We start from the raw sequence: 14,914 nt of genomic DNA on the forward strand, positions 1-14,914 counted from the left end.
TCACGCCTATAATCCCAGCACTTTGGGAGGCTGAGGCAGGTGGATCACGAGGTCAGGAGTTCAAGACCAGCCTGGCCAAGATGGTGAAACCCCGTCTCTACTAAAAATACAAAAATTAGCCGAGCGTGGTGGCAGGCACCTGTAATCCCAGCTACTCGGGAGGCTTGCGGCAGAGAATTGCTTGAACCCAGGAGGCAGGGGTTGCAGTAAGCCAAGATCAGGCCATTGCACTCCAGCCTGGATGACAGAGTGAAACTCCATCTAAAGAAAAAAAAAATAATCTGTTACATTTGGAGCGTAATTCAGTCATTAGTGTTTCCCAGTCATAAGAAAAGGATCTGTCCTCGGAGAAGGACATAAAGAAATCCAATTCTTTTTCCTTTATGGTCTTGAATGAGTCACTTAACCCTTTGGTGAAGAGGGGAGGAGGACTAGATTGCTTGAGGACCCTTTTTGTTTTTTGTTTGTTTGTTTTGAGACAGGGTCTTGCCCTGTCGCTCAGGCTAGAAGTGCAGTGGCGCAATCATGGCTCACTGCAGTCTTGACCTGGGCTTAAGCAATCCTCCTGCTTCAGCCTTCTGAGCAGCTGGGGCTATAGGTGTGTGCCACTACACTCCGGCTAGTCTTTTCTATTTTTTGTAGAGACGGGGTTTTACCGTGTTGCCCAGGTTGATCTTGAACTCCTGGGCTCAAGCATTCCTCCCGCCTTGGCCTTCCAAAATGCTGGGATTATAGGCGTGCGTGACTCCTATTCCATACAGTGCTGGGATCAGAAAGCCCAATTTTGGATCACGTTTTACTACTATCTTAACTCTGAATTTGGGCAAATGACCTTTGAGCCACATTTTTTTTCCATCAGTAAATAGAGGCTAACACCTTCTGATGACTAAGTGAGAGAACTAGGAGTAGATTCCTGATTGGAGCACACCATTTTGTAAGGAAATAGAGCACTACTCTCACCCTATACATGCCATGAAGCCTCTCCCAGAATGTCTTCCTCTTTATGCCTCGCTCAGTTCATGAGGGTACAGGGTTAAGGACAGTTTTTAGTCCTCCTTTTGCAGTAACCCTGAGCATTCTCCCAACCTCATTCCCACCTCACAGAGTGAAGGAGTTGAATAGTCTAAGGGTCCTTCCAGTCTTACTGTAGTGTGCACTCCTGCCTGTGAGCGGCACCTAGGATCCAGAGCCCTGTGAGGTACACTCAGTCATTCTCCAGCATCTCTGTCAGCCATCTTGGAGGGCCTCACTTCCCCATCTGTCCTTTCAGGGCTTGTGTCCTTGGCCTCTTCTCTCTTCACTTAATACCACTGCTTAAGTATTTTGTTTTCAGATCCAGTTGAGGCTGATGAAAGTATGACTCAGGGAAATAGCCACATGTGCAGGTATACACGTACAGTTCTAAAAAGGTTGGCTCATGGACTCTCATATGTTGAACACCTTGCATTATAAGCCCACTCTATATAACTTCATCCACATGTATGTCCTCAATCACCTTGCTATCTGTGGCAGCCAAAAAATATTTCTAGCCTAACCATTCTAGAACGCCAAACAGTCTATCTGTCTGTATATAAATCTCCAGGGCTGGTTGTTAACAGACAACTGCCTGGATGCCCAGAGACATCTCACATGTAACATGACCCTCAAACTTGTCTTCCTTTCCCCCGGTAACATACTTTGATCATGGCACGACCCAGCCACTTAAGCAGAAACCTCAAATTTCATGAAATCTCCCTTTACAACTCCCACACTAAATCCATCTTACCTTGTAAATGCCTCTCAAATCCAACATGTTTTTCCTACTCCTCAGTGTTAATTATTTCTCTTCAGTACTATACCACAGCCTAACTAGTTTATCTGCTTTTCTACAATCTAACCTCCATACTAGTTATCAATTATTTCACTTAAAAAGAAGTTGACCATTGCTACTTGTCAGGGCAAGTAGAAGGGGTCTCTAGTGTCTTTAGGATAAGTTCAAAATAAATGGTCTAACCCACAAGACTTAAAAACCTCTACCCTTACATCTCCAGCCTTTCGTTCTACCACACATCCTTTGCTTGGCATACCACCCACCAACCTTAGGTGCTCCCAAATGGGCCATTAAAAAAAAAATACCCCAGGCCTTTATATATGCTGTTCTGCCAGGAGTTGCCTCCCAGCCCCATCTCCCTAACTCCCTGCTTTTCCTTCCAGATACTTATCAAATGTCCCTTTTCGTTAGCAACATTTCCTACTGAATTCCTCTTCTCTCATTCAGGGGCTCCTTTAGGGTCCACCTCTATACTCCTGTATATCTTTGCATATCCTCTAAAATGACTAAAATGACCACTCATAAAGAGTAAAATATATTATTTGCATATTCTCTAAAATGACATTTACCACTCACTCCCCCACGTCCCATCTATCTCTTCTACTAAGCTTCTTGAGAGTAGGGCCATGTGCTCCATCCTTAGAGCTCCTATGACCTGCAGTGGGTTTATAAGGTTAAATAAGTTATTACTGCAAACATGGATATGTTTGTTGGGTAATTATTTCCCTAATACTGCCTCATTTCCAGAGCTTGAGTGTCTATCCACGATCAGTTACATAGCCTATGGTTTTTTGGTTTTGGGTTTTTGCCTTTTTTTGAGACAGGGTCTTGCTCTTTCACCCAGGCTGGAGTGCAGCGGCGCAATCATGGCTCACTGCAGTCTCAAACTCCTAGGCTCAAGTAATTCTTCCGCCTCAGCCTTCTGAGTAGCTGGGATTACAGGCATGAGCCACCATATCTGACTAATTTCATTTTTGTAGGAACGGGGTCTTGCTATGTTGCCCAGGCTGCTCTCAAACTCCTGGGCTCAAGCATTCCTCCTGCCTCAGCCACCCAAAGTGCTGGGATTACAGACATGAGCCACCATGCTCAGCCTGGCCTATGGTTATTAATAGGTTGGGAAAAGTCTCTAGAGAAGAGATGGTATGTAATGGAGGGGATTAGGTGGTCCCAAGCAGTTACTTCTAGGTAAATTGTTTGAACAAGTCCAACATCCTATGTCTCTTCCTTCTTTCCTTGTTGCCTTCCCTCTCAATCTGTACCACATCAGAGAAATTACAAGTGGCAGCTCCAAAGGTTTCTTCAGTTGACGCTGTCTCCCTATATAGTCCACCTGTGCCCTCTGGTGGCCACAGTATGCTGCCACATTCCACTTTAAAGATAAGTCTGGCTTCAGGTAGCATGAACAGCAGTTTAATAGGTCCACAACCTTGGAATTAAATTATCTGAGTCTACTATGGTTTTGTATTATGATTTACTAAAAATATTAATAAGTAAACAATGCTTGAAATATAATAGACAATAAATCTTAGCTTACTTGCTTTTGAATCAGGGCCCTTATGTGTAATGGCACAGAAAACTCCTTGAGTTATCATCTATTGATTAGGCTGGTGGCTCTCAAACACTGAACCCCAAGACCTGTCAGTGGAAAAAAAGGCTGATAAGGCAGGTCCTTGACTCTAGATGATACTCATTATGTTCCAAATAGGGATGGAATGACAATAGAGTGCATTTATAGAACACTTAGTCTCAGGTACACCTTTTTATCCTCATGACAACACAATTGAGGTGGGTGCCTAGGTATAGTATGTTGGCCTACAGAGAGGATTAGTCAACTGGAGCAGAAGTGGGGTTGCCACTCAAGTGAGGTTGGAGTGACCAAAGAGGCACGGAGAAGCCACAGAAAGCCTGACGAGGGATAATATCAACCTCTTTTAGCTTAACAAAGTACCAAAAACCCCTGATATCCAATAGAATCGAAGTGTTAGCCAGTGTAAACTGAACTAAAAAATTTTCTTTTTCGGATGATTTCCATCTTCCGATGGAAGTCCAGGATCTAAATCATGATATATTAAGTAAATCAAGAATGTTAAATTTGTTTTTATTATTATTATTATTATTATTTTAGATGGTGTTTCACTCTGTCACCCAGGCTGGAGTGCAGTGGCAACCTCCACCTCTAGGGTTCAAGCGGTTCTCTTGCCTCACTCTCCCAAGTAGCTGGTATTACAGGTGCCCACCATCATGCCCAGCTAATTTTTGTATTTTTAGTAGAGACAGGGTTTCACCATGTTGGCCAGGCTGGTCTCTAACTCCTGACCTCAGGCGAACCGCCCGCCTCGGCTTCCCAAAGTGCTGGGATGTGTGAGCCACCACGCCCGGCCAGGGATGTTAAATTTGTTTTTTTAAAAAAGCAAGTTTAAGCACATATTTACTGAACATCTACTATACGCAAAGCACTTAGACAAGCCCTTTCATACTAAAGTCCTGTGTGTATAAATGGAAGCCAACAGAAATCCTGCAATGACTTTTTGGTGGAGGGACATGGGTTCAACTATAAATAGTATATATTCTATATACTTATCAAATTACATTATATATAATTCAGTATCAAAGAACAGAGATTATAACCTGGGTTGGAATTATATTTGAGGCAACTATATTCATGGAAAAATTTTGCAAACCCTTTTAAATGGAATAAAACCCTACCTTATCTCCAAGCCATTTCTAGTAGAATCAATGCTTAATACAGCTTTAAAAATAAGGTGGCTGCAACACATTGTATGTGTCTATCAATTTATACACAAATGTTTTTTGAAGTGCCTATGATGTGTCCAGCACAGTCCTAGGCACCATTAAGATTATTAAGGTTGACTGATCCCTGCTGTCATGGAACTTACAGTCTAAAGAGCCAGAGAACATCTAGAAAACATCTAAGTATTTGAGTGGTACAGACAAGAAGTTTGGAGGAGATGAGGGGAAAACAGGTGGAGTAGTTGCTGGAGTCTCCAACAAAGCCTGGAAGAAAGAGGATTCCAGTTAGTTCCTGAATGTGTAGGGCCTAGCTTAGTAGAAAACAGGATGAGGCATTTGGGCAAGGCACACAGGCAGAAGTCGGTATGCAGTAAAAGAAAACAATGGCCTCTTCAGGGAGCATTATGTACACAGAATTGTATCGAGCTAACAAGTTGGAAATGCAGGTTGTAGTCAACTATAGAGGATACTAAAACTCAGCTGAATAGTTTTTTTTGTAGGCATTTGAAAGCCACTACAGACACTTGGGCAGGGGAAATGGTGTGATGCCAATAGATCAAACAATATGTGCAGAATGGACTGCAGGAGAAAGGTGAGGGAAGGAATTAGATACTGTGGCAGTAATCCTGACACAAGAGGATGATGACAGCAATTAAGGAGCTGACAAAGAAATACAACCACAGGACTTAGCCAGAAGAGTTTGCCTCTCCCACATGTTAAGAATTTAAAATATGTACAGTACTTTTAATTCAAATGATCATATTAGTTTATTAAAAGAAAAAATATCCAAAATAAGCTATAAAATAATCTATTTAAACATCTGCTGTTTTTCAGTGATTGTTTTGTTAATGTGGAAGCAACATTTTCTATGATTAATCTGCTGTATCTGTTTTGACTGAGCTACTACAGAGAGAAAAATCACTGAATTGCTGTGGGTTTCTGAAATATCCAAAAAATTAACCTGAAGCAGGGGGAAAAAATGACATCACACCATTAGCAGGTATTGTGTGAAACTTCTAAAAATGAAACTGACATTTATCTGACTTATTAGGAATAAATACTCCCTAATGAACTCTCTAATGATCCTCTCACCCTTTCTGAAAAGTGAGTGGCACGCTGGGCTGTATGTTCTCCCCCATGATTCTGATTAACAGGATGCTCTATTATTATAACCTCCCTCCCTGGTTGTATCCATGTCTTATTAAATTTTTTTTTTTTAGAGATGGGGGTCTCGCTGTGTTGGCCAGTCTGGTCTCAAACTCCTTGCCTCAAGTGATCTTCCCAATGTGCTGGGATTACAGGCATGAGCCACCATGCCCAGCCTATGTCTTAAATGCACTGTATTTCCTTGTACTCCAGATCCCTATTAGTGAAATGCCTATTAAAACATTTCGTCCCTCTCCCTCTCCCTCTCCCGCTCCCGCTCCTGCTCCCGCTCCCTCTCCCTCTCCCTCTCTTTCCACGGTCTCCCTCTCATGCCGAACCGAAGCTGGACTGTGCTGCTGCCATCTCGGCTCACTGCAACCTCCCTGCCTGATTCTCCTGACTCAGCCTGTCGAGTGCCTGCGATTGCAGGTGCGCGCCGCCACGCCTGACTGGTTTTCGTATTTTTTTGGTGGAGACGGGGTTTCGCTGTGTTGGCCGGGCTGGTCTCCAGCTCCTAACCGCGAGTGATCCGCCAGCCTCGGCCTCCCGAGGTGCCAGGATTGCAGACGGAGTCTCGTTAACTCAGTGCTCAATGGCGCCCAGGCTGGAGTGCAGTGGCGTGATCTCGGCTCGCTACAACCTCCACCTCCCAGCCGCCTGCCTTGGCCCCCCAAAGTGCCGAGATTGCAGCCTCTGCCTGGACGCCATCCCACCTAGGAAGTGAGGAGCACCTCTTCCCGGCCGCCATCCCATCTAGGAAGTGAGGAGCGTCTCTGCCCGGCCGTCCATCGTCTGAGATGTGGGGAGCGCCTCTGCCCCGCCGCCCCGTCTGGGATGTGAGGAGGGCCTCGGCCCAGCCGCAACCCTGTCTGGGAGGTGAGGAGCGTCTCTGCCCGGCCACCCCGTCTGAGAAGTGAGGAGCCCCTCCGCCCGGCAGCCACCCCGTCTGAGAAGTGAGGAGTCCCTCCGCCCGGCTGCCACCCCGTCTGGGAAGTGAGGAGCGTCTCTGCCCAGCAGCCACCCCGTCTGGGAGGGAGGTGGGGGTCAGCCCCTGCCAGGCCAGCTGCCCCGTCTGGGAGGGAGGTGGGGGGTCAGCCCCCCGCCCGGCCAGCCACCCCGTCTGGGAGGTGAGGGGCGCCTCTGCCCGGCCGCCCCTACTGGGAAGTGAGGAGCCCCTCTGCCCGGCCAGCCACCCCGTCTGGGAGGTGAGGGGCGCCTCTGCCCGGCGGCCCCTACTGGGAAGTGAGGAGCCCCTCTGCCCGGCCAGCCGCCCCGTCCGGGAGGGAGGTGGGGGGGTCAGCCCCCCGCCTGGCCAGCCGCCCCATCCGGGAGGGAGGTGGGGGGGTCAGCCCCCCGCCCGGCCAGCCACCCCGTCTGGGAGGTGAGGGGCGCCTCTGCCCGGCCGCCCCTGCTGGGAAGTGAGGAGCCCCCTCTGCCCGGCCACCACCCCGTCTGGGAGGTGTACCCAACAGTTCATTGAGAATGGGCCATGATGACAATGGCGGTTTTGTGGAAATAGAAAGGGGGGAAAGGTGGGGAAAAGACTGAGAAATCGGATGGTTGCTCTGTCTGTGTAGAGGGAGGTAGACATGGGAGACTTTTCATTTTGTTCTGTACTAAGAAAAATTCTTCTGCCTTGGGATCCTGTTGATCTATGATCTTACCCCCAACCCTGTGCTCTCTGAAACACGTGCTGTGTCCACTCAGGGTTAAATGGATTAAGGGCAGTGCAAGATGTGCTTTGTCAAACAGATGCTTGAAGGCAGCATGCTCATTAACAGTCATCACCACTCCCTAATCTCAAGTACCCAGGGACACAAACACTCTGCCTAGGAAAACCAGAGACCTTTGTTCACTTGTTTATCTGCTGACCTTCCCTCCACTATTGTCCTATGACCCTGCCAAATCCCCCTCTGCGAGAAACACCCAAGAATGATCAATAAAAAATAAAATTAAATTAAATTTTAAAAAGGCAAAAAAAAAGTTATATATATATGCGAATGCAGAGAAAAAAGAAATGCAAAAAATACAATAAATTTTTCATGGGGATTACATTTGCGAGAAGAAAAAAAAAATTCTTTAAAACTCAAGGTAATACAAACAAATGAATTCAGACAGAAATAAATCTTATTAAATAAAAAAAAAAGAAATGTAATGCAGGCAAAAGTGGAATTTTAATATTTTTAAAGCCACAAGAAAAAGTGACAAGACAGGTGAAACTAATTTTTAATAATGTATTTTGGCCCAGCGTAATCAATGTATTCTCATTTCAACGTGCAATCAAAATAAAATTTGAGTATAGAACATAAAAAAAAAAAAACATTTCGTAAGGCCAGCATGGCAGTGTGCATCAGTAGTCCCATCTATTTGGGAGGATGGCTTGAGGCTGGGAGTTAGAGAGAGTAGTGTGTTATAATCATGCCTGTGAATAACCACTGCATTCCAGCCTAGGCAATATAACAAGACTCCATCTTTAAAAACAAACAAACAAACAGAAGTCCTGTAGTGCTTCCAGCAAATCAGCAGAAAGGAAAAAAGAGCTCTAGAGTAAGAACAGTTGATTCTTTTTTTTTAACAGTTAGTGATGGGGGAGTATTCAGATGGCCAGCTAAAGAGAGAAGTTTTAGAACTCAGCTAGACCAGTATATTGCTTTATTTAAATTGGCTCAATATCCTATCTAAAGCTAGACCAGTGGTTTTCAAAGCATGGAGCCTGGACTGCATCAGCTGAGAATGTGTTAGAAATGCAAATTTTTGGGTCCCACCTGAGGTCTACTGTATCAAACTCCGGGGGTGGGCCTAGCAGCCTTGGGTTTTAACAAGCCTTCCAAGTGATTCTGATGTGAGCTAAATTTGGAAGCCCCTGAGATACACTTACTGGAAAGAAGCTGGACCCAGGCCCACAGTGTCCTTGATGTTCCTGTGGTTGGTTCAGTTTCCAAATTTGTCTGCACATTGGAATCACCTGGAGAGCTTCAAAACTACCAATGCCTGCGACCCATCACCAAAGATTGTGATTTAATAGGCCTGGGATATGGCCTGAGCTTTGGAATTTTTAAAGGATTCTCAAGTGATCCTAATTTGCAGACAAGTTTGGAAACCCTTGGATGAATCAAAATACATCTTGAATCAAGGACCAGAGACAGCCAAAAACAAAAGAAAAGAAAACACACATATTAGTCAAATTCCATTCAAAGAAGTTTCCTGGCTATTTCAGAGTACTGGAATGTTGTCATAATAACATTGCTTTACTTAAATTGGCTCAACAACCTATCTAAAGAAATCTTTATTCTTGTAAACTACATTTTCTGAAATAAATTCCTGCATTATTTTGTTTGGAGGAAATCTGCAATTTTGGAATCAATAAGGGTTTGTGTCACTCTTTTCATTAAATATTCATCTATGCCATTTAATTGTCCAAAAATGGCGTCAGGAATGTCTACACAAGTGGAAAGGAACTGTCTAAGTTTCTGTACACTTGATATGGCTTCTGTGATGGTGACTTTTGGTTGCTCTGGTAAAGATACCTCCCCTTCATCTTCACTTCCTGCTTCACTGGTATTTTCGCTAGCCACCATGTCCTGGATGATGTCTGTGTCCTGAGAGATAATGAGATCATCATCTGCAGTAACAAAGTCCTGGAAATTTACTTCATTTGGGACACAGGTGGCAATAGCCACTGTGTGCCACAACTTTTCAATGGCAATGTCTGGTTCACTGGCTGCTGATTCTGTGTCACATTCTGCAAATTCCATAGGGATGATGCCTGCCTTCTGCCAACATTTCACCACTGTGGATGGCTTGACTGACCACCACGCTGCAGCAATCATGTCGATGGCCTGCTTGATGTCCACCTCTTCTTGATCCTCACTGCTGTTGAGCTTGAGGAGGATCTGTTTTAGAAGGTGGCTCCGGTACAGTACTTTCATGGTGTGAATTATGCCAAGATTCAGTGGCTGCAGGACAGCAGTACAGTTGGAGGGCAGATACCCAACCTGAATCCTTTCCAAGTGTGGAAGCATGTTATGAGCAGAGCAGTTGTCTATGAGCAAGAGGATCCGGCGTTCCGCCCTCTTCATCCTGGCATCCACTTGCATCAGCCACTCATTAAACAGATCCCTTGTCATCCAAGCCCACTGGTTGGCTCGGTAATCACAAGGGAGGGAATGAATGTTCTTGAGGCAGTGTGGGCTGGCTGACCTACCAACAATCAATGGTCTCATTTTTTCAGTCCCCGAGGCATTGCAACAAAAGAGTGCTGTCAACCGCTGCTTTGCTTTCTTGCCCCCTCTACAGTGGTCTCCTTTAGCAGCAAGTGTGTGCTGGGGAAGCAACTGGAAAAACACTCCTGTCTCATCAGCATTAAAGATATCATCTGGGCTGTAGTCAGCAATCAGTTTTATAATTTCCCCTGCATGCCACTCGTTAATCTTATCTATTCCTAGACCATTCATTAACCTGTCACTATCTTCTCTACAGACTGCTTTCAAAGCAATTCCGTGGCGATCTCTAAATCTGTTCAGCCAGCCCACACTTGCTTGAAAATTGTCATAGCCAAGCATGTTGGCCAAGTTTAGTGCTTTTTTCCGAATGACAGAACCAGTCACAAGAATGTTTTTGGCATGGATTTCTTGAAACCAAGCAAAAACAGCCTTATCAATGTCATCATAAAGAGCGCTCCTCATCCTTTTCCGCTGGGGTCCCACGGATGCCTCCCGCACCTTTTCTTCAAATTTGGTGCGATCCTTTAAGAATGTAGATAAAGTAGAGGGAGTGATACCAAATTCTTTTGCCACATCACCTTTCCTCTTGCCTGAGTCTACAGCTCCCACAACTTTCATTTTCTCCTCCAGAGAGAACTGCCGACGCTTCTTGTTCCCCTTGTTTGCCATTTCCAGGGAATGAGGGCTGGCCACAACTAACAGGACTGTCTGGTTCCTCCTCGCGGCTTGCTTTGCCCCAAGTGTGGAAAACTGAGAAGACAAAATGGAGTACCTATCAGGAAACAATGGATTTCCCCTAAAAGATGGTTCAGGATTTTTACAAATTGTATTAGGAAAGGACAATTTATGGTCAAAGTGAAGAGAAGATAGGATTCATGCTACTGACTTTTTGTAGAGGCTACTTGTAAAGACTCATAGAATGTTTGAAACAGAAGTGATCTTATCTAGTTTACTTAAACATTCTGAACCTCCATAAAAATGGGAATAACAATGTTTGCTCTGCCTACCATGAGAACAGATTGAAATAACAGGCAGTGAAAGAGCTTTGCAAATAGCATTGCACTGTATACATTCCGAGTTATTATCCAGCTTCTTTGATGGACACAGAAACTGGGGCCCTGGGAAGGGGCCTACCCGGGTTCATGCAGCTTAGATTTCTTAACTCAGATTACTGTTTCTGCCAGGCCATGGTCCTGCTTGAAATTCCACCAAAATGAGATCTTCAAAGCTCTACCACCATCTGGCCTGGAAAGATTTTTACTGTGGGAAGATGTTTCTGGTAGCCATACATTCATTTTATATTTACAGGTGCCAAGATTTAAGGGTAGAGTAATGAACAAAAGAGTCAAGGTCCCTGTTCTTATGAAATATAAAACGTGGTGGGAAAGATAAAAAGTAAACAGATAATTACAGAGGGTGATATGTGCTATAAAGGAAATAAAGACTATGACAAGGAATAAAAGAGGAAGATCTACTTATTATACAAAGGATGGTCAGGGATGTCCTCACTAAGATGGCACTGAAGCTGAGATCTCCAAGAATATGGGGAAAGGGCTGTCCAGCAAAAGACATAGCATCAGCAAAACCTCAAAAGCAAAAATAGGCCAGGCGCTGTGGCTCATGACTGTAATCCCAGCACTTTGGGAGGCCAAGGCGGCCAGACCAGCCTGGCCAACATGGCGAAACTCCGATTCTACTAAAAATACAAAAATTAGCCGGGCGTGGTGGCAGGTGCCTGTAATCCCAGCTACTTGGGATGCTAAGGCAGGAGAATCACTTGAACCCAGGAGGCGGAGGTTGCAGTGAGCTGAGATCGTGCATTTGCATTCTAGCCTGGGCAACAAGAGCAAGACTCTGTGTCAAAAACAACAACAACAACAACAAAAAACAAAAAAAACACACACACCGAAAATAGCTTGAGGTATTCAGGGAACTGAAATATTTGCATGAATCCAAGTATATGACAAAGGTGGGTGGCCAGACCATTCAAAGATGCCATGGTAGGCTGGATGGGGTGGCTTATGCCTGTAATCCCAGCACTTTGGGAGGCCGATGCGGGCGGATCACGAGGTCAGGATATCGAGACCATCCTGGCCAACATGGTGAAACCCTGTCTCTACTAAAAATACAAAAAAAATTAGCCGGGCGTGGTGGCGGGTGCCTGTAGTCCCAGCTACTTGGGAGGCTGAGGCAGGAGAATGGTGTGAACCCGGGAGGCGGAGCTTGCAGTGAGCTGAGATCGCGCCACTGCACTCCAGTCTGAGTGACAGAGCAAGACTCCGTCTCAAAAAAAAAAAAAAAAAAAAATTAACTGGGTGTGGTGGCGCATGCCTGTAATCCCAGCTACTCGGGAGGCAGAGGCACAAGAATCGCTTGAACCCAGGAGGCGGAGGTTGCAGTGGGCCAAGATCACACCACTGCACTCCAGCCTGGTGACAGAGCGAGCCTCCATCTCAAACAAACAAACAAAAAAAGATGCCATGGTAAAGAATTGGTATTTTGAGTGCAACAGAAATCCACGGATGTTTTCAGGCATTTTAAAAGGATCACTTTGGCTGTTTTGTGGAAAATGGATCAAAGAGGCAAAGAGACCAAGTAGGTGACAGATTATGGCAGAAGTGATGGGCAGGTTGTAGTACAGTCCTTCTCTGGGCCTATTTTCTTTTTTTCCTTTTTTTTTTTAATATATATTTTTGAAAAGTCCCATGGTTGCAAACCACAAGCCCAGATGATGCCTAAGGTCCTTCCAGATTTAAGTCTTGGACCCTAGATAGGTGCTTCAAACTCAAATGAGTTTAGGGGCCAGGATGGTGGCGTAAGTGAGTGAAACAGGGATTGAAGTATTTGGAGAATGTTGTGGTGTATCCTGTCTAGAAGTATTCAGAATTTAAAACAAACAGTCCCCCCGCCCCACGCTGGTCCAACAAAACATGATCCAGCAGTAGCAGTTTTGGGTAATTGCCTTCGTAGGCATTTTATCATGAGAATCCTCAAAGGACAAGAGAAACTGCTGTGACTTTATGCTATGACTGTCCCTTCTCAAGGGTAGATTTTTACTATCACCTCCATACATGTATCCATCCATTCATGACTGTACTATGTATTAAGCAGTATGCTTGATGCCAGCCATACAGAGATGAATGGAGCATAGTGCCCATCTTTGAGGAGCCTACCAGGGAAGACAAACACTAGAGCATGTGAAAACTAAATCAGAGGTTACGGAGTACTACTGGAACATAAAAGTGCAGATAATCAACTGGAATGGAGCATGGATGGGCAGTGCACTTCAAAGAGGGAATAATATGGTGGGCCTTAAAGAATAAACAAATAGGAACTCATGAGATGAAAGGAAATATTTAACATGAAAGGCAATGAAATACTATATAGGAAATAGAATGTCCTGGTCAGGAACAAAAAATTCTTTGGAGAAGAAAGCAAGGACCAAATCACAGGAAGTCCTAGTTAGGTTTCTAGCTTGCTTTGGGGGCATTAAGAGGCTTTTGACGGTTTTTTGGTTTTGTTTTTCTGGAATGACATGATCAGATTTACAATATAGTCTTTTGGTTGCAGGGTAGAGAACCTAATGGGTAAAGTTGATTTTCCTAAGAGATGGCCTTAAATCTGAAGATAAAAGCAGGCTAAACCAGTAGGCCATATACAGTTTGGATGTTAATTTGAGTGCAATAGGAAGCTACTGAAGGATTTTAAGGAAGGAGAGATGACTGCTGTGTAAAGAATGGAAGGGTATCAGAGAAAAAAGCAGGAGTCCACATGAGATAATGGTGGCTTGGATTAGAGTAGTAATAGAGAGATGGTGAGTAGTAGTCAGTTTGGGGCTATGTTTTTGCAAGCCCTGTGCTGGACCAGATGTGAGGTGAAGGAGGAGTCAAGGATAACGCCCAGGTTTCTGGTTTGAGCACTGAGGAATCCAGCGGATGATGGTGCCATTTACTGAGGTGGGAGCATCTACTGCGTAAACCTCATTTGTTAAGCACTTTACATGCTTAATATTGCTTACTTGTGGCAGGGCTGGGATTCAAACCCAGGAGGCTCACAACAAAGCTAGCACTCCAAACACTACAGAGTGCTATATAGCTGGTTCTGGGAACTACTAATATTGAGAGGAGACATAGAGAGAGAATGAAGCAAGAGCCAAATCAGACAAGTCTTGGTCAAGCTAAGACGTCTGAATTTTATTTTAAGTGAATGAGACACTGGAGGGTTTTAAGCAGGGAGTGACTTGATCAGACTTACAGTGCAAAATGATCAATCTGACTGCTTCGTGGAGAATAGATTGTAGAGGGGATGTGGGGAGAACTACATCAGTCCAGGCAGGAGATGATGGTGGCTAGAAGGTTGGTGATGGCGGTAGATGCAGAGAAGTAGGCAGACTGGAATACAGTGAGGGTTGTGCGGGAACTTGTACAAACGTGGACAACTTGTGACACTGGAGAGAAAGGACAATCCAATCCAATCCCTATTTGATTTACGGAGGCTCTCCATACGGTCATTCAGCTCAGCTTGAGTCACTCCAGGAACTCACTACCATCACTATTCGTGGGCCAGTGGGAGAGACGGATTGAGGGCAGATCACTGGAGTGATGAAGGCGCTACTTGATGCGGCACTACGTATGAACCCGATCCTGAATGAGAGGGAAAGACTGAGACAGGCTGAGGTCAGGCCTTGAACGTCGTGCTGAGGAGAGGGTGGTATCGTAGGCTTCCCAGCGCCCGACGTGGCTCTGAAAGGTGAGGCGGGGCCTAGATCCCTCACGCTCAGCACAGCCCCGCCCCTGTTACCTGAACGCGCCACAGCAGTGCCCCAGGGCTGAGCGGCCGGGGCGTCCCACCGCCGGCAGCCACAGCTTCCTCCTCCGCCCGGGACCTCTGGCCGGAAGCAGTCCGTTCGCCTTACTAGACCCCCTCCAAGCCTTTGAGCAGTTCGTGTGGGTCCGCCCCCAAGCTAGGGCTGGGCTGTTGC

The 14,914-nt window shown here is 45.4% G+C and overlaps 1 protein-coding gene across 2 annotated transcripts; it reads right to left on the reverse strand.

Moving 5' to 3' along the window:
* Nucleotides 1-7,865: 7,865 nt before the first annotated feature.
* On the reverse strand, nucleotides 7,866-14,858 carry TIGD6 (tigger transposable element derived 6). 2 transcript variants are annotated; one of them, XM_004042806.5, is made up of 2 exons: nucleotides 14,734-14,858; nucleotides 7,866-10,683 (listed from the first exon to the last, which is right to left on the reverse strand). In XM_004042806.5, exon 2 carries the CDS (start codon nucleotides 10,600-10,602, stop codon nucleotides 9,037-9,039), a length of 1,566 nt encoding a protein of 521 aa, XP_004042854.4. In that variant the 5' UTR covers nucleotides 10,603-10,683; nucleotides 14,734-14,858; the 3' UTR covers nucleotides 7,866-9,036. The 2 variants fall into 2 exon arrangements, with proteins under 2 accessions (XP_004042854.4, XP_004042853.4); XM_004042805.5 differs by lacking the exon at nucleotides 14,734-14,858 and adding an exon at nucleotides 14,188-14,330.
* Between the last annotated feature and the right edge of the window lie 56 nt (nucleotides 14,859-14,914).

The sequence above is a fragment of the Gorilla gorilla genome, chromosome 4, assembly GCF_029281585.2.
Source record: "Gorilla gorilla gorilla isolate KB3781 chromosome 4, NHGRI_mGorGor1-v2.1_pri, whole genome shotgun sequence".
NCBI classification, from domain to species: Eukaryota; Metazoa; Chordata; class Mammalia; order Primates; family Hominidae; genus Gorilla; species Gorilla gorilla.

Bases quoted from the DNA above. Each gene is read 5' to 3' on its own strand.
- TIGD6 (XM_004042806.5), bottom strand. From the start codon at position 10,602: ATGGCAAACAAGGGGAACAAGAAGCGTCGGCAGTTCTCTCTGGAGGAG.